This window comes from Taurulus bubalis (assembly GCF_910589615.1).
Source record: "Taurulus bubalis genome assembly, chromosome: 13".
Lineage (NCBI taxonomy): Eukaryota > Metazoa > Chordata > Actinopteri > Perciformes > Cottidae > Taurulus > Taurulus bubalis.
The window spans coordinates 9,642,774-9,670,619 of record NC_136601.1 but is presented as its reverse complement, the minus strand read 5'-3'; the positions used below and the strand labels follow the sequence as shown (position 1 = coordinate 9,670,619).

Below are 27,846 nucleotides of genomic sequence, written 5' to 3'. Positions count from 1 at the left end.
TCACCCCCACCCCCTGTATCGTTCTTTTACAGACGGAGAACTATTCCATTGACTCCAGTTACGTGAACAGCAGAGCTCACCTCATTAAAAGGTATGTGTTGATTAGGAATTGTTACCAGCACCTCGTTACCGTTGTTATCTGTAATTGTTTTATCTAATGAGTGCACAGCTACTATTGCAGCAGTTTGCATGTGCTCCTGCATGTTTTTTCTTTCAGTTTAATTGCAGTGAGAGGATAAGATTTTGGGATTAATAGCATTACTCCGTAGTGCGTTTAGTAGACATTTGTTGAAACGAGCCACACACTTATTAGATTACACACAGCAGCAGAATAAGCAAGTAATAATTTTCAAATTTACAGATAACCTTATTACTTTTCTCGTAATTCGCTTCATTTGCGAAACATCTGGCTTGAACTGCATCCGTTTCAGGCTTATAACAACCACTCAATGATTAAATGACATTCAGGAGATTTCTCAAGTGCATTTCTTAACCTCTGCTTTTCAAAACATGAATAGCTTCGCAAATAGACAATAATGATGTAGTTTTCTTCTTGGGTGAAGAAGTAAGAATACATGTTTTCACTGTGCTTTGTATTTCCTGACACCAGGATATTGGATATTGGAATGCAAGGTTGGAGGTTGGGATTGGGGGGGTCATATAATAATTCCCTCCAGTCAGGGTTTTGTAACCGGGCTCATTTAGAAAACTACAATTATTCCTTTCTACCTCCAGCTATGTAACATTCCAGTCTTTCATTTTGTTTGAGGCCATCCCGGGCTTTTGAAAACCTATTATGGCAATTTCCTTCCCCCTCAAAAAAAAGAAAGAAAAGATTCCCGGCATTAATGTAAACAAAGAGCATTCAAGTGTGGGCCTCTGCAGCACACTACAAAGAAATCCCTCAGGAGCCAGTGAGCCTCTGGTCTGGGACAGGTGCAATTACAGTGATAACATCAGAGAGCAGGCATTACCTGCAGTCCTCTCTCCCAGGCTGGAGAATGTGAGACTTGGGTCTGGGAATGCAGCTACCTTGTACTGTCCTTCACTTCCTCTACCTTTCTTCTTGTTTGCACACATTTACTTAGTGTCATTTTCTCCTCCGTTGACTCCTTTCTCTCCTTCCTAACCTCCTTTTTCCCCTCTCCATGACTCACCCATATACGTTTTCTCCCCTAAAAGAACACATGTTCATATATTCACCCCTATTTAGTGTTGTTTGTAAAGCAGAATTTGTTCCAGTGGGATGGAAATCAAATGAAGGGAAATCATGCTGTTACTGTGCAGCTGTTGATTGTGCCCCCCCCACCCCACCGTCTTTATTGACTGTGAGCCCCAAACAAGACAGATGCTCAGTTTGTATGCTTCCAGCGTTTCCTCCATCCGTCTTCCTTCCAGGAATTCCTGATTACTGCAGTATTTGTTTGATTGTAGTGAGCGAGTGCCTCCTGTTTGTTCAATGCTATGTCCTTGAAGTCAGAGCATCTATCCAAAATGTCCTTGTGCTAGACGCCCCATAGCTGCCACGCTATCTGTGAAGTTAAGAACAAAAATGTGCACCTAATCCAAAAAAGCTTTCAACAGATTTAAACTTCCTTCTTGTTTTATGGTCAGAGCAAGCGTAGGAGCTGGAGCGAGGCTTTGTTCTTAGCAAAAAGCATACTATTTAACGAAGACAACAACAACAACACAAATCACTATTGCTCTGTTATGAATTCATGGAAACAGACCCCGTAAAAGGGCAAATAGAAAGGACAAAAAAAAAAAAAAAGGACAGAGAGAGAAAGACGGACAGCTCGTCACAAACCATCAGAGACACGTGGACCAAGCAGAGCATGTGAAAGCAGGTGATGTGACAGTTAATCAACATATCCCTCTTCTCCCTTTTGGCCCCCATGTAGCACATCGACATTCAAAGACCTGGAGGGGAACAGTCTGAAGGACAGCGGCCACGAGGAGAGCGACCAGACCGACAGTGAACATGACGTCCAGAGAGGACACTATGTTGACACGGCTGTCAACGACGTGCTGAACATGACTGTCCCCCCCAATGTTTGCCAGCTGCCAGACCAAGGTAAGAAAATATTTTTCTCGAACGTGAGTGTGTGTGTGTGTGTGTGTGTGTGTGTGCTCTGTATGCGAGGAGGAGTGCGACATCCTTTGGAGTGTGTTCAGTTTCAAGATAAGACCGATGTGTATTCGCGTGTGCACCGCAGTGTGTTTTTATGCCACGAGAGCATCTTTTAAGGTGCATTATGCCCATTGCAAGCTTCAGATGTGCAAGTATGAATAACATCACAGTTTTATTTTTGGTCTTTGATGTCCTGCTCGAGCAGCTAATGTAAGGGATCTCTGACAGCTAAGGCTACCCTTTGATACAGGCTTAGGCAACATTATTGACTGATAGTAGCCATGTCTGCCAACTTCAGACGTGCTTGAATGGCAGCAATTAGGCTCATAAAGGTAGAAGGTGGAAATCTACATATCTCCATGTGCCCTCATCCATTATTCAGTGTGATCATTTAGCAGGGAATTCATGTTGATGTTTCATTTTTGACTCACCGTTTAAAAAGACATCCACTTGGTTGGCAGAAGTCAGTGTCAGGGTCATGTTCGTTCTTAACTACTGCCAGTCAGACTGAGGAAGAGAGTGGGTCAGTAAGAGGGAGGAGAGAGGAAGCTGTCTGGAGCACACCAGGATGTAACTATATGCACCTCAGGGTATTTACTGAGCTCAAAGGTAACACCACATGCACAGGTGTAACAGCTCAGCACAGCGCTTGAGTCGGTCTGTGTGTGTGTGAAAGATTGCAGACATTTTAGAAAGACTCACATTAGCAATTTTATTCTGAGGGGGGTGGAAATACTGGACGTTTTATTCCAAAAGTACACTCTGAGGACAGAAATCACTCGCAGTATTTGAACTGTACATTTGCACTGTGCTACAATTTTGGAGCTTGTGCCAAATTCAGTTTTCCTTCCCTTAACATCGACATCTTTTTGGTTTCATTTTTACTAACACTGCCCCAGAAAGGCTTTCCAGTCTCTCACTATTCTAGTCAGCTCATATAGGAAAGATCTTTAGATGAGTAAGAGATGACGAAAGGGGATCCTAGTTTGTGAAAATGCATGAAGGAATGAAGATTATGGGATTTGTTTTGTGTTTATTTATCTATTTTTATCGGCAGACTGTGAAGTGTGTGGGTGTGGTTGGAGAAGCATTAAAAAGACTGGAAGGCTCTTCCTTCTCTGGTCCCTGGCATGTTTAACTAAACAGATGCTTCACTTGGAACAATTTGGCTATTGCTGCTGTTTGACTGGGGAATAATAAGATTAGGCAACCTACACTTCATTTCACCGAGAGTACAGTCCCACGAATGGACCGGCCTTCACCGCCAGCTGTCTACATATTGTAATGCGCTGAGACATACAGATAGACGTATATATATCGGGTCAGGACAGGTGCTGACCATTAGAATTAACTTGTACCGGGCATCACCTCTGCGGCGTCAGACGCTAATGAACAATGAAAAGTGAACTTGCTGACTATTAGTTGCCAGCTGTAATTACTTCACAACACCCCTCCCAAAAATCCTGTGCCTTAAAAAGAAAATGCATGCTGACAGGTCTTCTAGTGGTGGGATCTCATTTTTGGAGACAATTACAAATGATGTACATGAGGAATAATACAAGTGAGGAGAGCTCTCTGAAGCCGTTCTTTTTTCATTAACACCACCAATGACTATCTGTTTCAGCCAAATGGAAGAATGCCTCCTGAATGTATAATGCATCGCCACATTGCTGGTAAACAGAAGTAGTGGCTATTTCACAGTGCGGTCCATTCTTTTGACCAGAACAAACTGATGATAGCAAAGTATCCGTTTGGACTTATAATTAGGTGGGTTGTTATTGGCTTTTTAAAAATGTATTTATTCTAAGCTAAAGACTTACTTTTAACACACTTACTTTTCCTCAGTGAGGACTCCACAAAATGGCTTCACTGGAAGCTTCCCATTCATTTGTTTAGAACGTCAGTCAGCAGCAGTGGTCGCACCGGAGAGTAATGAGCGGCTGTTCATAATTATTAAACGACTTGACCAAAGATCCTTACACGTGCAGAAATGTAATGACGATGCAAATGAAATCGTCCCTATTACCATCTCGACGGTCCAATTACACAGTTAAAGGGTATGGTGGGCCGACAGAGATGGGCAGATTCAGCACGATGCACAGTTGAATCTGTCTCTCCTGTTGTATGAGGATTTTACATCATCAGATTTTTCTTTTTGCGGCGCTCCTCAGGAGAACACTCGCTCTTTTCCCTCCTTCATTTCCTTCTGTGCATACTCACTTGAGGACGAAGGCAGAAATAGAACAGTTGAGGGTTTTTTTCATGATATGAGAGCCGCAGTGGTTACAGTCATGTGAGGATGTGGTTTCACTTTGAGCTCATCGGTCTTAATTGACGAAAACGGACACTATCTGCTGGTTATTGGGTGTATGCGGGGAATTGTCAGAAAACAAATAGGCATGTTCACTAAACACCCCGCTGCTTAGATGTCTTTTGGGACCAACTCTGTTGTGTAGTCCGCCTCTTCTGCCAGCTAAAGCAGAAAACAAGTTGAGAGACTGCAATTGCCAAAGGACAACAACACACGCCAGCCGAGGATAGAAGGGCCTTGTGTTTTGTGTGTTTTTATTGTTCTGTTTTCTTGTGTTAAGTGCTGAGAACAAAAGGAAGCTTGAAGCGGGATGGAGGAAGGGTTAAACTCTTGGGCTTTTACAGTGCAAATGTTTACCATTCCCAGTGCCATGTAGAGGTGTTGTTTGCCCAGGAGACAAGCCGTTACCTTTACACAAAGACCCTGCATCCCATCATGTTGTGTGCTTTCATGTGGGAATGCAATTGTATGACGAGATTCAGCTGTTCTCAATCACAATGGGCATTTTATCCCCCTCCCTGTCTCAATTTAGGAGTCTGATATTTGGCTTTTGTCCATCAGAGTTATGCTTTTTTTTCTTCCTTTCCTTGATGATATTTCAACAACGGCTATTCATTATTCCTGCACCAGCCACCACCAAGGTAACTTTCAGCGAAGTGCTTGTGGAGAAATTTTAGACTTAAATCTGAGCGAATGCCTCTTTCTTGAATCCCTGCCAAGAGTCCAAAGAGGCGTGTGTGCTCTTTCTGAAAAACCTGACCTGAAATATCCTCACCCAGTGGATTAGATTAGGAAGTATCTGAAGCACAAATTACATTAAATCTCTTTGAATCTATAAAGGAGGGGCTATCTTTAACATGTAATGGCTCCATCATATCTGCCAATAGAATAATGATGGATGATATCGCTGTAACTATAAACTGAGGAGAAGAGCTATATAAAATTAATTTCTCTTTATCTTTATAGGCATGTCTGTGAAGTTAGAGGGATTTGGTTGAAATGTGCGACATGCTAGCTTTGGCTCTGTAGAACCATTAGTGTCAAGGGAGAAGCGAGGGAACAGACTCCGAGGGGGCTGGTGACAAAGAGAGCTGAATCTATTTTTTTTTCAACTTCTTTGATTGTCATAGCTCACACTTTAATTCCTCCCAGATATGGCTGAGCCATGGTTTTTAAGGATTAAGATTCATGTATTGTTAAATCGCTTGAGTTATCTCCGCGGGGCAGAAAAGGAGCGCATGATGTCGCTTCACACTGTCCGATTTAGCAGTTGAGAGGGCTGTGGTCTTGGTTTTAGAATTATTTCCAGGTCAATGTGTAAATTAACAAAAAAGTGAGAGCCTCTTATTAGACTCAAACAGGATCCAAGACTGCTCAATTAGAGAACAGGCCTCTTTTATTTCTGACATATTCCTCGGCCTCCACCTCTGGAGGATATCTCTCATCTATCTGTTCGCTCCCTTTGGGTGTGTGCCTAGAGCGCAGGAATGGAAGCCCCCTACGTGGGCCGCAGACTTCTCCATATTCCCTTCTTCCATCAGCAGATCCACAGGGTTTCACTGTTCCTAATTGATTTCAGCCCCTCCCCCTCTCCCTCTCTCTCTCTTCCTTCACCCTCCACATGTCTTTCTGTCTTCCTCGTCTGTTTCCATCTACTGACTGCAAACATCTCCAACCCACGTCTCCCAACTTTGTGCCAGTCAGGCAGTTCCCTTCCCCTGTTGAATTAAAGAAAGAGTAAAGGCACCTCACATGTTTCTGCTGCAAACTTGCCCTAAATTCAACACGGGAACATTTCCAGTTTGCAGTTCTCTGATCTACTAACGAAAATGCTGACAGGTGTCAGAATCAGGAAGGCAACAGGAACAGGGCTGTGCTGACAACACGAGAGGGGGAGAGAGAGTCGGTGTGTGAGGGAGACAGAGATGGAGAGATGAGCTGAGAGTCTAGTAAGCAGTCTTAGCGAGGGGAAATATAAAGAGGCTAGGAGGAACCAATCTCTCTGACAAGTAGGAGAGATTTTCTTTTCCTCCATTCTCTCGCTCCTAGATAACTTTGTGGCTGTGCCAGAGGATTTGACTGATTCTCAAACAGCATTTGATTGAATTAAGCACCAAAAGTCGTCTTGTGATTCGGGTTGACAACAACAAGTGTTGCGTTATGAAATTTTACAATGAGATTAACACACAAACTCTATACTAGGACCATCCATTTTGATTTTGATTTGCCTAATCTAATGTGTAACCCTTGGTGGAGGTAAAATGGCTGACAGTGACAAAGAGCTCAGTGCAATGCAAGCATTAAGGAAGATAGAGTGCACACACGCTGCACGCTCAAACACACTAGAGACGGCTTGCTAGCAGGTGTAGTGAGGTCTGTAATGAACAACCAAGATGCAGATTCTGCCTCAGAGATGCAGAGACAGGAGGATGTACTGTTTAAAGAAATAAAATGTAATATCAAGCTGTGTCCATTTGCGCTCATCTTTTTTATCACGCTTCACTTTCACTGAATGAAATGGTGCGACTCAGTGAGCTCTCTGGCTCTGTTTTAGTCAAATTATACCTAATATAATAATACAAAATACAAAAAAGAGCAGACCAATATTGAATTTTCCCCATGGTAAAATAAAACTCCATCATTCAGAGGGGAGATGTGGATTTCCTTTATCTTTGTTTCTAATGATTAGCCGCGCTATAGGTGAATGTTAGGGGCTTAAGAGGAAACAAAACAGTCTCAAAATATATTACTTTTACGATTTTTTGGTAATACTATTGTTATACTATTTAAAAAAAAAAAACACAACATAACTACGTAGCCTTTAATATAGGCCATAGTTCCTGGGTTTGTGGGGCCCAGCAAAGAGAAAGAGACAAGGAGGATGAACGGAGAAAAGACAGGTAATGTGATAGTTATCTATCTATTGCTTAGTAGTTTCCGTTGAAGCAGAGGGTTATTGGCTTGCTTTGGACAACAGTAGCGTCAGTTAATTTACTAAATAGCTAGAGTAAATGTCAGTTACTCCCACCAGGTATTTGGGGAATAACCTACAACATGTTTTTGAGGCATACAGTTCAATCTCAAAGACATAAAGATATGCAGTTTATTTGTGATTCTGAACACAATGATTTGTGGAGAAATTGGTTTAAAAGCCAGGGGCACCTGCTAAAATCTTAGCAAGGGCACCAAATTGGACAGGGCCGGCAGCTACACCAAGTTTATGTCTGCTCTAAATTAAAATAATTGGCTGGTAGTATTTGTTTGCAGTACTCAAATAAGTAAACCAACATTTTTTTTTTATCTCAATTGAGCCCATCCCTTTAGTTAAATTCGCAAGGGAATACGTAAAGAGATGTGAGGGAGTGCTTAAACAAACTTGACATGTTTTGATTCTCTTAAGTTTTTACAAGCATTGCCTCTAGCTCGCTCTTCCTCAATTAAACACACCAACGCAGCAAAGAGCAAAAAGGCATGCAGAGGGTCTTCTCCTCCAGCCCAGACTGAACACATACAGTAATGTTCTAATCCTATGATGGCGTCCCCTGAACCCTCATTCTGCCAGAGCTCTCCTGAATATACCCAGTGTATTTAATCAGCTCAAGAGGGGACTGCTTATCTCTCTGCACTTGTCACGGATAGCGTATTGAACATATCAGAGAGAGAAATGGGAATAGTTCATTATTTTCTCGGGCTCACAATGAGCCTGATGTATCTCATTGCAGGCCCTCCACTGACAGCTCATTTTCGAGACAATCCTGGCATTCAGTTCACAACGCGGCAGGGCAAGTGAGAGCGAGACAGAGAGGGAGGGAGGGAGAGAGGAAACGCAGAGACAGAGAGAAAATAGGGCTCCGGATCTCCATTGCTTATTCATGATGCCGTGGCATGCTAGGTGTGTTAATAATCTCCGCAGAAACTAAGTGAATCACAGTTGTTTGTTGAGCACCTCGCCAAGTTGGGCCCCAATCGACAGCAGATGGGAAAACAGGGGGATCAGGATGATCCTAGACAGAGGGAGGGGGATTAAGAACAGGTAATGTGCTGAAGTTGATGGAGGCAGAGTGTGTATTAAAGTGAGAGGAGAAAGTACCTGCATTTTAAATCTTGTCTGAGAGGGTGTGTACACAGTATATGAAGTGTGTGTGTGTGTGTGTGTGTGTGTGTGTGTGTGTGTGTGTGTGTGTGTGTGTGTGTGTGTGTGTCTTTAAAGGTTAATCAGAAGGAAAAGGGGGGAGAGAGAGAGAGTCGGGGAGGAAGATAAAGAGATGGCACAAGAGAGAAATACGTTGGAGAGCTGTAGCATTGTCTCCAATCTATTCCTCTTTTGTGGCTCCGATTGATTCTAGTTTGTGTCTGAGGGAGCGAGGCGGAGGCCATTTTTCCCGAACCGCACTGTTGTGTTTTAATTCTTTAAGGTCACTGGAGGCACAACCCTTTGTCCGCTGCAACGCAAGGCAAGTAATAAGACTGCAGCCCCATTTCTACCTAAACCTGGATCCTGCACCTCCATCTTTGATGTGGGTTTCCATGGATTATAATCTGAACACAATTTGCATTTAGAGTCTTATCTCCTCTGCGATGCATTTTCAACATAATGAGAGGTTAACAAAGCCTCCTCCCCCATGCTGTTCTTTATTTTGCGTCCTTCCCACCCACAAACAGTGCAAGTGCAGAGGCTGTCTCATGCACCCAAATCGCTGCAATATTCTGAAAATGTCTTACTTGTGAATTACATTACTCTCTTACTGAGAATGGTAATTTGATGCCACTAACATGGTATCTTTTACCAGCACTGGTCTGGACAACCTAATAGATTAGGGTTTCAGTAGAAATGAGGGCTCCAGTGGCTGCTGGTCAGCTGAGAGAGAGATTTATGAGACACTGCCGGGGGGAATGTGTCCCCAACTGATAAGTCATTGTTGTGTGTCTTGTCTGGAATGTAATTTGCGTGCGTACAAGTTGGTCACCAGAACCACTCTGCCCCGAGCACAGAAAATAGCGGATTTCATAACTCCTGACTTGATCCTGTGGTGACAACTCGAGTTCCTCTCATGAGTCTCTAATACACATTTACAAAAAGCGTGCCTTACCACAGCCGTGTAGCTGAAATGGTATGACCATAGACTGATACCATGTGGAGTAAACAACCCGATGCGGACATACTATACACATAGACTAACTCAAAGGAGCCTCAGTGTGTGGCTGGAAGTGGGCAGGATAGTCTCAGAGTGACTGCCAAAGCAAGGCTTGTATTACAGGGATCCCAGGATATCAGACACCAGGCGGCCTGTGCTCCCTCTAGGCAGGGCAGAGTCTGGCAGCTGGCCCGCAGCCCAGATAGCAATAATCAGCTCCATTACCTGTAGTACTGACTCCCATTTATGAGCCCTCATAGTGGAACCATGGCTATACTGTGGAGATTAAGGATGCTGTGAAATTTAGCAAAAGTATAAATAGCAAGCGGTAGCATCGCTGCACCTGCTGCAGACACATATGTTGCACACACAGGAGCACAGCGGTATCTACGCGCCACACACACGTGTAGAAAATGGGGGGGAGGTTTTTTCTGGGCATTATGTGTCTTGGCACAAGTTATTTGTTTTATCTTCTCCCTCTGTGAAGGGAAAGATTAGGAATATACTCTGCTCTGTTTAAGGGGAAAATCAGCTGTCTTCTGACAAGTACATTGTAGCCCGCAGTTTTCTGTCCAGACTACAAAGAGACATTTATCACTGCAGCTGGGTTAACGGAGGAAGAGAGAGAGAGAGAGAGAGAGAGAGAGAGAGAGAGAGAGAGAGAGAGAGAGGGGGGTTCTCCTGTGCTGCAGCAATGTGCTTTTTTTTTGTAACCCCTATTACTTCCTTTCTGTGGGAAAAAACGCTATACCTCCATCCTCTTTAATCCATTTGAGAATTCCTCCTTTCTGTTTTTCTTTTATTTCATTGTCTCCCCCGGTGCCTTTATCATCTCCCTCCTGTTTTTTTTATCTTAGCTCTCATCACCTTGTTCCTCCTGACAACATTATAACTCAGATGGAATATGTAGCAGGAATATGTAAAGTTATGTCGTCCTCCTCAGTTGTGGCAACAAAAGGTTACTACCTCAGGCATACTTCTGTAATATTTCCATACTTTTTCCTCCTCATGTATATTCAGTGAGAATGATTTATTCTGTTACACTTTATAGCCGTTGAAATGCAGAATTTCTCTCTCAGAGACCCTGCATATACGCTGTTACACATAGCATGGCACAGTCTGCTCTTTGGATTTGTACTCAGCAGAAGTTAAACAGAGGTTAAAGGGAAGTCGTCCAAACCACGTCTGTCATTACTATCTTTCATTCACCAATTAGTGTCAGTGATCCCTCGCTGTCCCCTAGATGACCTAGCAGGGATGAGCTCACTTTGTTGTAATTCAACATTTTGAGTAGGTCTCAACAGTGAGAGGCACGTTTTTGGCTGCCGATGACCCAGATTATAAACTATTGATGAGAGAGTGAATGCACAGTAACAGAGAGGAGGGACCTGCCGAGAAGTGTGTCTGGACCCAGGGAGCCTCCCCCAGCTTTTTAAGGGCCACCAGCCTCCGCAAGACTGGATTTTGTCTTTCAACATGTCTTCATATCCAAGAATCTCAGAGTCTTTTAGACCCCTGGGCTCTGTTTATTCCTTATTTCGTGGATTGATATGCACACTAGTATTTCAGATGAAGGAAACCCACATGGTTATGGGTCATAACAGAGTTTTTCTAGTTGAATACAGATCAAAACTGTAATGTGCATAAACTGAACACCACATTGAGTTAACCAGTCAATCTGAATTACTGTGTTATGCACACACTGCAGTAAGAGCTCTGCCTGTTGTAACTGTGTTCATGTGTGAGAAAGGTCAAGAGCTGAACAGGATACAGAGTGGTGTTTCCACATTGTGGCGTAGCTGGCGGTGGTGGATAATCATATTAAAGTAAATTCATCAACATTTACATTATTCACAAAGGCCCTCAGATTTTGTATTGTTCTGCTAAGATATTTCCTTCAGGCTACAACTCATCGTTCTGGGCATTAAGCTAATTATCATACCATTAGTATATGGAAAATCAGGTACAAACTACTATAACTGTTAAATTATCTGCTTATTTACAGCATATGTTTATATTATTATTTTTCACAGAACAAAATACTTGTGGTATATTGCAGGAAGTTGTATGCACATTTGACTAAGGGACAGAATTCACTCAGTGGATGCATCTTGCCAGACAAATGTGACTTAAAACCCTGTTGTCCCCCTTCTCCTTAAAGGGGAGGATAAAAGGTAATGGGAGAGGTCGGCTGTTAAGTTTAATGGCAGACAGGAAAGTCTCTGAATGGCTCTCTTTTAATGATGTGCCGGCTCTCATACAGTCCTCGTTAAAGATGAGGCCAGAATGCATGCGGAGGACAGGGAGGGAATTGAGGCCAGACACTGCACTACCCCCCCAAACTGTAGGAGCTGTAGTGGGGCTCCTTTGTGTGTTCTCCGGCACAACGTAGGAACCCTGCACTCTTTCTATATTCAGCTCACATTAGCATCAGAAAATAAATAAAGCAAGCAATCAGGCCATGACCTCTTATATCCATGGTGCTTCCAGCCCTCCACTTGCCCTCCTCCTCTCCGCCTCCTTCTCCTCCGCTGCACTCTACATAGGTTTAACTAGCTTGGATTTGCAACTAAATGTCAAGCCTGGTGTTTGGCTTTACCACAGGGCAGGTTGTTCCTCAGCTATCTCTAGAGAAAAGGAACTTGAGGATGGAGAGGAGCGAGGGAATTGGATCTTTGACACCTGTCACTTCCACTCTGCTGCACCTTTCTCCCTTGCCACACATAAGGACTTTTCATGCCACAGCTCAACATGTTATCATGAGTGGGCACGAGGCCTGAGAAATCCAATTACTACCACTGTGTCAGACCCCTGCCATCATCCGAATGTATGCTAAAGTCATGTTCCTCAAATCAGAAAAGATGTGCCTATTAGTTCCTTCTCTTTTCTCCAGATCAGTCTTCACCTCCATTTCAATATGTGTGTCTTAGATACGAGCTGCAGCTCTTCTCGTGGACTGCCTCGACGTTGACAATCCTCTGTACAGTGGAGCACGGGCTGGTGGGTGGCTAATGCTACGGACATTGGTTCTGACTGACTGATATTAAGTGGTATAATGGTGCAGGCCTCACTGTAGTGAATAATGGAGATGCTGGGAGAGAGTCAGCATGCCACTCCTCCTCCCCCCCCCCCCCCCAGATGGCAAACTGAATAGCCTTTGTGACAGGGATATAGAAAGTGTTGGAAAGGCCTCCCTGTTGATATGTTCCTCAGCACAGTAGGTGTAGATCTAATGTATCACCTTGCAGCAAGAGTCTCGCTTTTTTTTTTCCTTTTTCTTTTATATGTCTCTCCTTCCTGAGTGACACTCTATGGTCCATATGGGGACTGTCTTTTTAAACCATGATCGGTGTCCCAATGTGCTCCTACCCCCTCTTACTGTATGTGTTTCTGCATGCTGGGCTCAACCTGCCCATCACAAGACATACCATCACACTCGCCATGTTACGATGGCCTACTTCTGGAGGTTGTTAAAATTGTCGGGAAAAAGGAAGATGGGGTGGAAAAAGGACAGAAAATTGGATAAAATGAGAAAGAGTCGGAACCATGCTGGTTCTTCTGTGACAAGATAAAATGGAATATAAAACACATAGTCCTGGCTGACACAAAGTGAACATGACTGAATGAGAAGCCACATTATATTAATTATGTAAGGCCACTCTTTTGAGGCAAAGCTGAAGCTCACAGAGAAAGAGTGAGAAAGAGAGAGAGAGGAAAGCCTAAGATATTGGTATGCTGCCCGGTTGTCTGGAGCTGGACACATCGATAGGCGCTGAAGTATTGTCTTTATTTCAGATGGCTAACGAAAATGGCCCTTCAGAAAGGAACAAATAATCAAAAAATGAAAACTTTGAGAAATGGCAAATGTGAAAATATAATGATTTCTCACTCTGGGATGTTTATGGGTTATAGATTGTCCAAAACCATTAAGTCTCCACACTTGATAAATTACGATTTTTAACTGTCGGGATTAAAAGTTTCACAAATATAAATCTTGGTGTTTGTCTTTAAATCGCCATGGACCTCTTGTTTATAAAGGGAAAGCTCCATGCCACACAAACCACTATTTTCCCCTCATCATTATCATTTCCCTGACATATGTGGTTTGTATTTTCTCTCCTGCACATTGCAATTGCTGAAAACTCACACCTATTATAATATAATAGGGATGTATTCCTGCTGATAGCGCACCTATAGATTCAATGAAAGAATGTTTAAATTCTAAGTGACCTCAGTGACATTTTGTTCCTCGCAGTTTTGGCATCAATGATCTCAGTCCTGAGCACCGCTCTATCCCGAAGCCAACGTCTGCTCTCCATCCCCGTATATAGCTTTCCTCTACTCCCCCCAACCCCATTCACACATGTAATTTAAGAGTCTGTTTCTGTCCCCCTTGCTTCTCCCAGACTCAAGGGTTTAGGAGCAAATTAGCTTGCTAGCTCGGTCAAGCTTAAACACAGAAACGCTGCATTTGTGCCGGTGTATTTAAAGATGTCCTCTGCCGATGCAATGTTGAGGAAAGGAAACAAGCCAGGCAGCCAAAGACAGGCAGGCAGGCGGTCGGTCGGCCTGGCTGGCATGGCGGAGTGGGCAGGTCTGCAACTGGGACGCCAGCGGCCTGCTGTGCTGAGTTCTGGGAGTGCATTGTATTGTTGCTGCGGGCCTGGGGCGCCAGAACACAGGTTAATTTGAAGCCTATCATTAGAAGGGCAATTTGGCCGCTGAGAATTGACAAGGGGGGCATTTGCTGTGTCATTATCGTGAAGTACATCTCATCACAGTACAACACAATGCTTCCTCTACCTTCAACAAAAACCAATGCAAAGCTGTAAAGTAAGTAATAGTATCTGTGACAGTGTGTGTGTCTTGCTGCTTCCCTCCATGAAAGCAGTAAAATACCTATGAAATATGAGTCAATATAAATATTTCACGTATTATATTAATGGAACAACTCCTTTCAATGTTTTATTGGAGACGATCTCTTTATTATCCATCAGTTACTGAAGGCTTGAATGGAAAGTGTCAAGGAAGGTGCCATGAAGAGCTCAATGGCTTGCTAAGGAACCAATAAACAAAAAAGCCCCTTAGACTAAAAAGGTTCTCTCATGTTTGCCTTTCGGACGCTTTTAAAATTCCTCCCTGCATGAGGTTGCCTCACAATATCCTCTTAAGTGGAAATGTATCAAGTTATGTGAATAAGATGAGCCCAAGAAACAGTTTAACATTTTATAATTCTGTTTCATCCTTATCGTTCATATATTTATTATAGTTGTAGAGGAAAACACAGACATATTCAAAGTCATTTTAGAGTGTGTAGATATCAGCTGTATTTAAATAAACCCAAACATTTAACCAAAATACACTATCTGTTGCACACCATTTTTGTACATTTGTACAGTGTACAGTGTAACTAGAACAATTCGATTTATTTGAGGATTTAAAAGAAACACGTGTGACTACAGCCATGACATGCATAGTTTTTTCCATTGTGGTCCTAGTGTAAAACTTAACACGCTGCGCTAAAGAGAGACAATTATGTTTTATCCGAAGTGCTATATTTTTTATCATATTCGGCAAACACATCCAACTGTACAGCCGCATCGCCAACACTGTAAACTAACTTTTAAAAATGTCACTCTAACTCGTTCTGGCAGAGTGGTACAGAAAGATTTGTAGACGTAGGAGTAGTTTTCTCTGAGGACGGTGATTTGACACATACAGTAAAACCTGACCGGAATATGTTTAGTCTGTGGCTCCTTTTACCTCATTCTGATCAGGAAGAACAACCTTTTCTCTATCAAACATGCTGCTGGATTGGCAGCGTGGTTGAACAGGCAGGCTCTGCTGAGGCAGACATGATACCGGCCTTCCCACAGGCTTTTGGATATTTAATGTTTCGTCAAGTTCAGCCTCATGCAGCCAGGCTTAGGTCTCTGTGCCTTTGTGCCTGGGTTAAATCCTGTCCAGAGTGACTGTTGAGAGGGTTAAACAGTCAGTGACTCATCTAGTGTAGGAAACCAGGGCATGAATTATGGTCTCAAAACCTGTAGATCACACGAGGTCTGACAACTGTAAATCCTGCCGCTCCAAGCGTTGCATAGGTCATGATTGAAGCCAAAGGTAATGCTTCTGCAGCCTCACTGAGACACTCCGACCTCTCGCAGCCAGCGATGGTAAGAGCGAGCACAATAAGGTGAGAGAATCCCCTCAGCAAGCATTGTAACATATAGTATTTGTTGCCGGGGCACTGAATCCAGCCCACCCATGCATGTCATCATGACAAGCAGCGCGCTTCATTTCCACTCCATCAAGCAGTCCATTGGCTAGTGGTCCTGCTTTTGTACAAAACAGTGCTCTGCGATGACATAGTGATTTATAAAACACCGTAGCGATTGCTTTTTTTCCTCTTCTTACTGCTGCTGTTACACAGCTGTTAAACAGATGCTGTTTGTAGCAATTTAGAAGCTAGTGCATTGTTTGTCAACACCAGTTTGGAAATTCATTCTTTATACCAGGACCTGCTGTAGAATGCACAGGCTGGGCTGGATGGGCCAGCAGCGAAGGGAGGGGATACACACAGAGGAAGTAAACATTTGCAGGATTTGGCTTGAGCTGTTGCTCGCTTCTAAAACATTTACTGGCAACTGCTTGTAAAGAATTGCGACTTTAAGGCTCAGAATTAAGTTAACTTGCCATTTTGTATCGGCTTTTGGGAGGACGCGGGCTGGCCTGGTGGAAGTGACAAACTGTCAGACACTCTCTGCGGTGCTGGATGGATTAGACAGTGAATTCGTTCTTGATAAATTGAGTGGTACTAATGTTCAGAAATAGAACCAGTGCCACATGAACCCCTGGCTCCACCAGCCGTACGACAGGGCTAACAAGGCCGCCGAGTGAGTGTAATTTCCTTGACAATTAATATGTGAATGGAAGAGAAGAAGGAATTCTGGTCAGATAGGCAGGAATGAGAGATTTATTTAATTACAGCGATGTACGTGAGACAGCGTTACTGGTGAGATGAAAGAGGAGGATAGAAGGAGGAGAGGTACAAAGGATTGGCTTGTGCAGGGGAGCTGCGAGGGATGAATCTGGGGGTGTCAAGGGGGGGGATAGCTTGATGTGACTGAACCAGATGCTGTGGGGAGAAGGAGAGGACTCGGTGCTGTGTGGAGAATGATGGCTTGCGTGGCGCAGTAAGGGTGCCCCTCTACTGTTTGTAAAAACAAGACCATCACACTCCATCTTGCCGCTCCCGCAGGAGCCAAGCCCCCAGGCTGATTTATGGCCCACAGACTGAATTGGCTGGCCGGGATGACAGCAGTGCTTGGACTCTCCCTGGTGAGTAGTGTGGGAGGCTGCTCGGCCAAGTCTCAGCCTCAGCTGGCCGTAGAACTGCCCTTTGCGGTAGTTAGGGCAGACTGGATGTTAAGCTCCATCCCCAGTGTTAGGATCAGGCTTTGGTGTCTGAGCGCCAGCCATTCACGGACCGTCGTCCTCTCGGTTCTGCTGGTGCAATATTTTCTGAAATTTCTCCTCCCCTGTGATACTTCCATCAGCTCCTGCATCACAGGCTCCGTCAAGACTCTGTAGTAACAATTTAGATTTAATCAGTCTTTGCCATGTGACTGCCAGGATGGAAAATTAATATGGAGAGCAATTAGAAAACAGCCATCTTACTGTCGAAGATACACGAAGATGAGAGCAGAAGAGTGGATAGCATTATAGCAGCAAATGAAATCCTTCTATACACCACTCATGCCAGGCTGTCCTTAGAAAGGGTCTCCAGGACTGAGGTCTCATGCATTTAACTTTCTGTAGATTGAATTATTTCTTATTTTTGTACCAGTCCTCTTCCACATAAATAAAAAAAGACTAAAAGCATATTGTCGGAGCTCTTTCAATCACCAGAGCTCAATAATGGTCGTCTCAGACTATAGACAAGCAATATTTGATAGCTTACTACTCTCTCTCTCTCTATTATATGAATAATTTATGTAATATGCATTTAATGTGTTATGTTGTTCATTCTGTACACATGACATATATAGCATGTCTGTCCATCCAGGGAGAGGGATCCTCTGCTGTTGCTCTCCCTAAGGTTTTTTATTGGTGGGAGTTTTTCCTGAACCGATGTGAGGGTCCCGGGACAGAGGATGTTGTATGTGTACAGATTGTAAAGCCCTCTGAGGGAAATTTGTGATTTTGGGCTATGCAAATTGAATTGATAGCTTTTTGACAGGGTTTAATATCAGCGACAGTGAGGAAAGAACAATAAAAGAAGGGAAATCAAAGAAATCAGTAAAGCAGGGCTCTCAAGTGTCACGCATTGAGCGTGACTGTCACGCATTTCGGTCTTAAGTCACGCCCTCCCGCCACACATCGTATTTCTCACGCTGAAAAAAAACTCTAGGCTATTTAATGTGCCGCAGCGCGCAAACATGACCTGGTCGCGCTGCCCTCACCATGGAGGAATCAAGCACGTCTCCCCCGAATCCCCTGCCAATCAAAAAAAAGAAATGGGCTACACAAACAGCCAATCAGAAAAACGTATCTGTTGCATCTGGGTGAAATGTAATCCAGCAACCAATAAAAATAAAGCTAAAAATAATATGGGGGACAGGGGGGCTGGTCTGTGGTCATACGGCATGGGTGCGCGGGGAGTCTTACCTGTCTTAAAAACTTGAGAGCCCTGGTAAAGTCTATGCAGGACACAAGAAAAGCATATCAAGGTTTAAATAGTTTTAAACAATTTGCTTTCATAACTACATCTTACTGTCAGGTTGTCTCTTCCGGGGTGTCTTTTATAATATGATAAACAGAATCAGGACATCCATTGTTACAGCTACAACAAAAATGTCAGCATACAGAAGAAATACAAAAAAGTAGTTTAAGCCAAAAGTGGCAGACACTTTTTGTAAAATGATTTATCATGCCACGCTGCTGTTCCAAATTCTTTTTTAGGGTTCATCATGCTGTAAAACCAAGCTGACTGAATTGTGTCGCACAGCAAGCCCCCATCGCCTTGTGGCTCGTGTTAGACTAAGAATGAGAAAATTAAGATTTTGTCACCTGAATCTGGTTTCACATCAACTCAACCCCATCGTCTCTTACCCTCAAATCAGGCTTTCTGTTTTATTGTGGCTGCTTACACTCATTTTATAGGATTACATCATTGTTTTCAACCTTGAGGCTGTGTGAGCTAATTTTGGAGGGAAAAGCGCCTGTGTTTTCCAAGCCGGGCTCCATGTGTTAGCCAAGCAGGACACAAAATAGCTGGCGAAAGCTCAGGGAGTTTTTCGGGGGAATTGCCTCTTTCACTGAACACATCCCTTCCCCTTTGTGTCAGGGGATTTTACTCTTTTGCTGATTCCTCTTTTTTTTGCTACATTAGCAACAAACAAATAGCACCTCCAGCTGTATGACATGAAGGGATCATTATATGCGGTGCGCAGGGGTAAATTGAGCAATGAGCTTGTCAGGTTGTGGGATCCCGTGCTGAAGCTGAAGATCTGTCTGCTGTAACTTGACGTTAAGAAGCCTTCATCTGATTGAGGGAAGGAGACGGGATTGAATCAGCTGCATGTGGGCTGCAGACGGCAGTTGATATGGCAAGGAACGTGTGGGTTTTCTCCCCCTGCCGATGCAAAGTGATGCGATTCGAGGTAACTACAAAAAGAAAAACATGACCAGCATTATCAGGAGAATTTGGCTTTTGCATTTGAAGTGGCAATATTTATTATTCTCCAAAACCATGCGCATCACTACATCCATATTTAAAGTGCTCCCCAGTGCCTTTGCCAGTCTTTGGACCTTTATTCAGTAATAAATCGCAGCATGTCTGATTTGATAGCAGCGCTGTGCTACTTGGGACATAGATTTCTTCTTTTTTTGCCTCCACTTCCAATAGATCTTGTTTGTATCTTAAATGTGCCGCACTAAAAAACAGAGGCAGCCTCCACCTCCCGATGGAGCTGCCTCAGTAATTAATAGGTATTAAATCGTAGATAGGAAATGTTCCCAATGACATCCTGCTCTGTTCTTTAAGTCTTCTCCTGAAACGGATTGGCAAGCTTATTTTCATGAATGCTTTGAATACACACTCAAAGCAGGAGGAGGCGTCACTGTCTTCTGTTTTGTTCGTTTTGACTTCCAAACATAAGCGCCACCATAAACGGCATTAATTCATCTCTTTCCATTGCAGTTTGCACATTTTTTGAAATAGGAAGAGATTGTGTTTTGTTAGAGGTCAATGGCCTTTAACTTTTTTTGTTTAAATTTTGTCTCTTCCATTTTTTGTGGCTCTTTTAAAGCAACATCTGCGTTTTATGAAGCTCTGAGATGAGGCAGGATGTGTGACTGTTAATGGCATTTGGCTTTCATAACAATGTAATTTGCAACCCAGTTGCTCTCTCTGCTAAGTAGAGAGCATACAACTTGTTTATATGTCTTTGTGCCTCGAGGCTTTTCATGCTTTAAAAAGCGCTTCAGGCTGTAGAAAAAAAGCCAAAAGTATTTAGAGGAAATTGCATTCATAAGCAAGATGCTTGTAAATCTTTAATCAGCACAGAAAAAAGAATCTGCTTCTTCAAACACGTCAAAAAATGATTTGGGTAGCCATTTTTAGATTACTAAATGTAGTAAAGTGAAATGTTCCAGCAAGTACTACGATATCATATTTCCAAATATACTTTACATTTTTTCTATGACTGAAATACAGGCATCTTTATTGATAACACTTGGTCAAAGAAAAGGTATCAAAAAGGGGTAAATTCAAAATATAATTAATGATAAAGCAGCTACATAGATTTTAGAAAACAACACAGGATTTAAAAGGTCTTTAAAAAAACCGTCACAGTGGACAATTTAATCTACTGTTTGGCTTTTTTTTAAATATATATATATATATATATATATATATATATATATATATATATATTATTCATCGCGATCCATTATATTCCTGGTACCTGGTAAAGACTTTCGTAAAGACTTTTGATTACATTATTACATTCTGATTGGATCCCTTTCTCTTTAAACAAAACCTCCAGCTTCCTGCCTTTTGTCAACTTGATTGCTGCCGGTGCAGTCCCTTGGACCAATCAGCATTCATGCAAATTTACATACATACAAGAGTGGAAAATATATTCAATTTGCTCATTCTTTCCTTTTGGCCTCATATGATGCTTTTAACTGTATAGAGATGTTATACAACTGCCTATTTATGCTGTAGTCTGGATAATGGGGATGATAATGTGTAATGGTATATTTAATAAAGCTTGAATTTTTTTACACAGAAAGAACTCCTGTAATATGCTAACTTGCATTGTAATTGTAGACTACATTTGAGAGGCTTATTAAAATACCGTCCCTTGTAAGGAAGAGGATGTCTCAGTCTGCATTTTGAGGAGAATGCCATGTCTGTGTGTATGCGTATGCATCTAGACACAAAGATGATCAAAGGAAGCTAATTCTGTGCCGCCTCTGTTCCTCTATGAAGCGCTCATGTGGACATTGGTCACTCGTGCGTTTCTGTTTTTTTGTAGGCTGGTGTTCATTTTCAGCCTTCGAGCTCGATGATTCCTCCAGAACTCCATCTCCCATATTTGGGTTCAAACGGCCCACGATACCTTTTCCTCATGCATCAAGTCGTTTAGTCACCATGTTATCTGCCGGTCTCATCAGATTATACTTTATGAGGGACAGCTCTGGTATATCTGTCCCTGAAAAGCCCGTCTTCAATCTTTAAATATCGATCCCCAGGGTCTAAGCAGAGGTGCCTCTCATGAGTGCAGGAAAGAAGGGAGAAAAACAGATCATTAGTGATTTTAATTAGGTGATCTGTCAAGCTGCGATTGCCAGATGTAAGCGTATGCATTTAGGTCGATGGCAATCCCTCTCACAATCCTCTCTTGTCACCTTGGGCCTCTGAAAAGGAGGATGTCTCTTGCTCGGAGTGTAACAAGCGGTAGGGGAACGCAGAAATGTGTCATTGCGCATCTCTATTGCAGGTTGTTTCTCAAGATTGGAGCAGGTGGAAAACACAGCACAGTGGCATTGAGAGAGTTTGGAATTGTTATGTTTTCTAGTGCTGAATCATTTTGGAAGTGTGCATCTCTCTTCACAGATTCCTAGAGTCAAGCTTTTTCAGCATTTGTCATGTACGTATAAGTAAAATCAAACCAACAAGAAACACATAATTACAGCGTCTCAGTATGAGTAAGAGAGCGCAAGACTTTTTTTGTTGTCACAACGAGGCAAAAACTGTCTTGAAAGTCCTTCCCCTCCAACACAACAAAGTACAAAAGAGTGCAGTTATACCGACTCAGGCATTTTTTTTTTCACTCCAGCGTTAAACATCATTACATATTTATAACGCGGCGCCAGATGACAGAGACAGAGAGGAAGAGAGAGATGAACCAGGCAACAACAACGCAACTCGTCTGGTGTCTCTCTCCGCGAGATATCTGATTGCACTGTTTAAACCTCCCTTTCATCTAGGTTCGCTACAGAAAACCCAATTATACAAGAGTTGCAAATGGACTTTTGATTTAACAATACATAATTTAATTGGCATATTAGAAGTGGCCAAAACATCCAGCGCTAGTTTTCAGTGAGCACTGTGTTGACGGGACTGCAGTCTTGAGCAGATGCAGGAATGCATTGAAGTGAAAGCAAATCATTCAGAGATGTTTGTGGTCGTGGCTATCTGGATCATGGACCATGCATACTACTCATTATATGAATCATTTCTGTCACATTCATTGAATGGGCTGTAACTCCGTTACATTGTTCATTCTGGCCACATGACATCCATTGCTTCTGTCCATCCGGGGAGAGGGATCCTCCTCTGTTGCTCTCCCTCAGGTTTCTTCCCCTTTTTTCCCTGTGAAAGGGTTTTTACTATCTTTTTGGGGGAGTTTTTCCTGATCCGATGTGAGGTCCCGGGACAGGGATGTCATGTGTACAGATTGTAAAGCCCTCCGAGGCAAACTTGTATTTGTGATGTTGGGCTAAACAAAATAAACTGAATTGAATTGAATTGTTTAACTTGGGCTGTTTTGATTGAAATAAAAAAATATAGCATTGATTTTCATTTATTTATTTCATGACCGATTTGACTGTTTGAGATCTGTGTGCAAATGAATATAAAAGTTGAACATGTAACAATCGTGTTTTCTCTTTCTTTTGTGTCACCACAGATCACAGCGAAGGATTTCACTGCCAGGACGAGTGTCGCATCCTTGGCCACTCTGACCGCTGTTGGATGCCTCGTGTCTCCATCCCGGCGCGTGCCAAGTCACCCGAGCACGGCCGTAATGTCATCGCTTTGTCTATCGAGGCCACCACAGTGGACGTGCCCCACTACGAGGATGGCACCATCAAGAGGACTTTTGCAACCTTCGGCAAGGATGGGCCGGAGGACGTGGAGCGGGGAGAGTTAAAGGGAAAGCGGACTCAGGAGTCTCAGGTGTGTAGCCCCAAGGCCAATGGAGGGGCTGTCCGAGAAGCTGGCAACGGGCGCGAGGCAGCAAGCCCCATCACTTCCCCCGTGCACCTGAAGAGCCCGATGTCCAAGCCGTCATCTGCCTACAACACGCTGAAATGCCGCGACGCAGAGCGAATCGCCAACCACAGCCTGCTGCGGCAGCCTGAGGGGAAGGACAGTGAGCCAGCTGTCAGGGAGATCAACACGCTTCTCCACGACGGCCGAGACAAGGAATCCCCCAGCAGCAAGCGCCTGAAGGACATTGTGCTCTAGCGAGCTTCTCTATGATACAAACCAACATTCATGCACACACGCCGTGTAAACTCACATATATGTACCCCGCAACAGCTGTGTGTACACAGAAGAAAGTCAAGCTCTGGAAGTAGAGAGACACACCCATTTACAGTATACAATATTCAAGGACCAGCTCGTGCTGAGGATGATGAACTGTAATATGCTGCGGCTAGTCGTGTGCTCAAGCCGAGGTAGTGGATGTGGCTTTGTTGTAGTCACAGTACTTTTTCCTTGTTTGCTTTTTGTTCAGTTTCTTTCTATCAGTCTGCAATGAGTGGACAGGCAGGTTACTGTTGACTGCATGGACATGCCCAATGGACCTCGACAGCGCTTGCCCCAAAGCAGAACACTGCGTGTTTGGACACCTGAGAGGCCAATTCATACGTACAGTTATGCCTTTTGAACTACTTTTGTATCACAAACTGATATTTGCCTTCTTTGGTTTTGCAGTTTGTTCTAGCTGCCAAAATCGCTCTTTCGTTCCTTTGTATAGTGAGCTCCATCAATGTAATAAACGACATACACAGGATTCATCTCAAAATATTCCCAATTTACTCCTTCAACAGTTTGCAGTGCGTTCAGGGGAAGGTCTCATTTGCCTCTCTCCCTGACTAATAAGATACACTTTCTCTGCGTATCCCTGAGGACATTCCAGTGTCATCAGACTGTGAGGTCTTTACAGTATTTATATTTTATCAAGGATGGAGCTAAACGAACTCTCGCTATCTGCCCAGCCGCTCTGAACACTGGAAGTGGGACAGACTGATCCTTGTGTTCAAATTGAGTTGTATGAAAAAAAAGACTTTTTGAAATCTCCTGTGCCCAACCTTGATTGTAGCCAGTGGAGCACAAATTAGAACATTGTGCTCTGGTCTTGTACTTTTTTTGACTTTTGACTATGGGGATAGGATAGAAGGGATCGTCACTCATGTCTTGCTATGTGAAACTCTCTATAGGGTTTACTATTATCATTTTTAATAACCTGTTGTTATGTGACAATCCCTTTAATGTTTTGTTTCAAGAGAAAAAAACAAATAAACATTGGTGTTCAACTGAAGCTACAGTAGCGTTTGTTACACAAACACAAAAATAATAAAAAAAACATATATGCCAAAATATATTTTATAAATAATTTAAAAATGTATAATGAGAATATTTAATGCTGTGTAGTTATTTTATGAGTAAGTTATACTTGAAATTAACTTGCTTTTGTTCATTTGTCTTTTGCTTTTATATTGAATCTGATTTGTTTTTTTATTTTCAAAATGAACTTGGATTATTTTTTGTTTACTGTGTGACCCCTGGCAACTGTTGCAGTCTACCTTGTTGTAAAGAGTTTCTTATTGGTCAGTTCTTGTGCCATCAAGTTTCTGTGTGGGCTACTAGAAAATGTAAAAAGACAAAAAAAACTACAACAAAAAAAGCGATATCAGCACCAACATTAGTGTGTCAGTTCAACGAGCTTAGAGTGAGATAGCAAAAGAAACCAAAAAAGATGCAAACAAAACCTTAAAAATTGCAGGATGTTGCTTAATCTTAGTATCTAAGGAGGAGAAATAACGGCTCCCAGTGTTCTTCATGCTGGTCACAGGGTTCCACCGATTTTATCAGTCTAATCGAGTCGCCTTTCCTATTGGGCCAAATCCAGTTTAAACAAGACTTTTTCAGCCTCAATTGAGGGCATTCGTACGCAAAGACTAGCTTTGCTCAGCACTGCTGTCACCCTGTGCCATCTGTGTTCATCTGATCTCAAAGATAAGGTTCAGACCAGAGTGGTATAAACAGGGCTTTCCCCTCCTACGAGCACCACACACACCAGACTGGATGGAATCATGTTTGAACAAACTAAGGTCTTGGAAGAACCGTGTTGCACATCAGCAATGTGGTTTTATGTTGCTTTGCAGTAAACTATGTACAATGTGGAAAAATATGAATGAAAATTGACAAATTGCATACAACAAACTAGATCTTGTAGCTGAATGTTTTGCTGGTCTCACCCATGGCTTCTGGCAACATGAAAATCGGAATAATCACTGAATGTATACAGCAGCTTATAATTAAACTATTAAATGTCCTCTGCTCTGTTTCATTGTCTTTACTCAATACAATTTTAAAGTGCAGCTATTTTTCAAAAGAGGTTTAAACCTTTGTTGGGCTTATTTGTGGAAACACTTTCCAGGCGTCCTTCCTCTAGATGGGCTTTTTCTTTCAAGTTTTCCCCCCTCTCATCGTGTTGGTTACGCACCATCAGCAACAGTCAACATTTGGTAGGAACTATTGTTCTTTTCTATTTGTTTCTTTTCTCTGTTGGTTTCTATTTCACTTGAAAATAGGAAGTAAGCAAGTCAAGCTAACTAGCTTCCACTGGAAAATTGGAAGCTAGTTAGCCTAGTTGCTAACATTGGCACTGATGAAAATAAGTAATTTGACTGAACTATTTTTAGTGCCTGTCCACAATTGCACCAATGAAATTACCAGTACTAACATTAAAATAGGGTGCACTGTCGCAGCAGAGAGCATAATCATACTTTCATTTAAACTTTTTGATGACCAATACAAGGATATTTATAACACACATTTTAAATTCACTAATCGACTGAACATCTGTATTTAATGCGCACTGATATTACCTTTGGTTAACTTGAATAATCTGTGAACCAGAAATGTGTTTGTGTGTGTGTTATACCAGTATGCATCATCTTCCATTTTGAACTAGATTTAGGTCTGCCATAATTCATTTACAATCTGTAATATGATGTGAGAGCCTAAGAACAGTTATTGAAGACAGCATGATAACACGTGGAGTGATGTCTATTCTATTTGTCATGATAAAATGCAAATTAACAGTTTGAGTGGAGGCTGGCTGCAACTCTGCATTAATATTCCATGCATTCACTGTTGCTCCTTCCCATTATTTCCAGAGCAGACCTTTGGGAATGGTCCAACAAGTGAGGTGAGTGTGCGCTAGTGTCTGTTTCTGATGGTAGTGCTCTTTTCATTTGCAGGAGTGGGTCACACATGCCATTTTTGAGACATTTGACATCTCCAAATGTCTCTCAAAACATTACAACACAGACGCTGATCAGGACCATGTAGCCTGTCATTGAGACTCACATTCAGCTGGTTGTTAATGCGCTTTCACAGCCAACAGAGTGATATGATTACAACACCAGATCCCACTTGAAATATTGATCTATTAGTCAACTTTGAGTGGAAGTATCTAAAAGCTATGAAATAAGTTGAGAGGCAAGACTGAGCTTGATTCTTCCTCTGCTCGTCTGCAACAATTTCTATGACATTTCCACTCAATAAAGGCTCCACTTTTCACCTCCCCCATGAACAGATCTTTCTCCTGAATAAGTTTGTATGGATTGATGAGGAGAAGCAGAGAGTAGATGTCGAACAGGACACATTCCAGCACTGTAGACAGAGAAAAAGGGAAATGGGTGAGGGGGAGACACACAGCTGCCCTCTATGATAAGAAAAGGAGGTTGGCTTCATTTCTATAATTAATTTGCCATTCCCTCTATATCCTCTGGTGGAGCCAACATGAAAGCTGGTCTGAAAGCACATTCGCTAACACATCCATTAGTCTATATGGAGGATCTTGTTTCTTCCAGCTAAGTTCTCTTCTCATGGGCAATACCACTATTTTGCCCCACTCATATGAGTTACACATGCCCTTTCAGTAGAGTTTAGGCCCCTGGGTCTCCATAACAAACTTGTCTGAGCTAAGGGTACTGCCTCCAACCGAAGGGCAAAAAGCTGCATTTTAAAGAAGCCTTTCTCATTAACTAAAAACTAACTTGCAAGATGCACAATATTGCAGTAATTCTTTCAAATCTATTATTAAAAAAACGTTGTCTTCCATATCAACAGTATCCCCCAGGGTCAAACCGTATTTGCAATGCAGAAACCATATTTGTAAATTCCTAAAATAGTGCTTATCCACACATATTTAATTACTCCTGATTCATGGTGGTCATGGAGAATATTATCCTTTACAGGCCAGATTTATGTCAAAGGTTACCAGGACACACATCCTATTAACATCCTATTAATGTTTCAATTATAATTGTGCAGAATGGTGAGAAGGGGAATCAGAGAACAATTAAAATGATTTATTTGTGACATAGACATGCATTGAGAAAGAGCAGGAGGAGAGCCTGCAGCCTTGCATTCCTTCAATACAAAATAGTTTGTCGCCAGTTCTTTTGAGTGAGACGTCCCTGCGACCAACCCCCAATCAGAATCCCTGATCTCTGTCGCTCTAGTGACCTCATTCTATCAAAAGGCTTGCAGCTGCTCCTGCCTCATTATGACTAACTCCTTTTCACTAACTTCTGGTAGGGGGTTCATCATAGGATTAGATGGCCGGCAACAACACGTTTGATACAGTGAAGAAACATAAACGTCCTGCTCTTTTGCTGGTTTGTTGCAATCTTTAGGAGGATAAAATATTGCAATCTGTAGCTACATAAAATGGGCT

At 42.5% G+C, this 27,846-nt stretch overlaps 1 protein-coding gene across 1 annotated transcript in view; it reads left to right on the top strand.

Moving 5' to 3' along the window:
* Positions 1–23,336, top strand: part of pcdh19 (protocadherin 19) — a gene marked incomplete at both ends in the record, with an annotated part of 51,999 nt that extends 28,663 nt beyond the window's left edge. Inside the window, 3 exons of the mRNA XM_079229159.1 lie at positions 33–91; positions 1,902–2,074; positions 22,777–23,336. Of these exons, the coding sequence (XP_079085285.1) occupies positions 33–91; positions 1,902–2,074; positions 22,777–23,336 (792 nt within the window). The remainder of the gene's footprint in view (positions 1–32; positions 92–1,901; positions 2,075–22,776) is intronic.
* Positions 23,337–27,846: the final 4,510 nt, after the last annotated feature.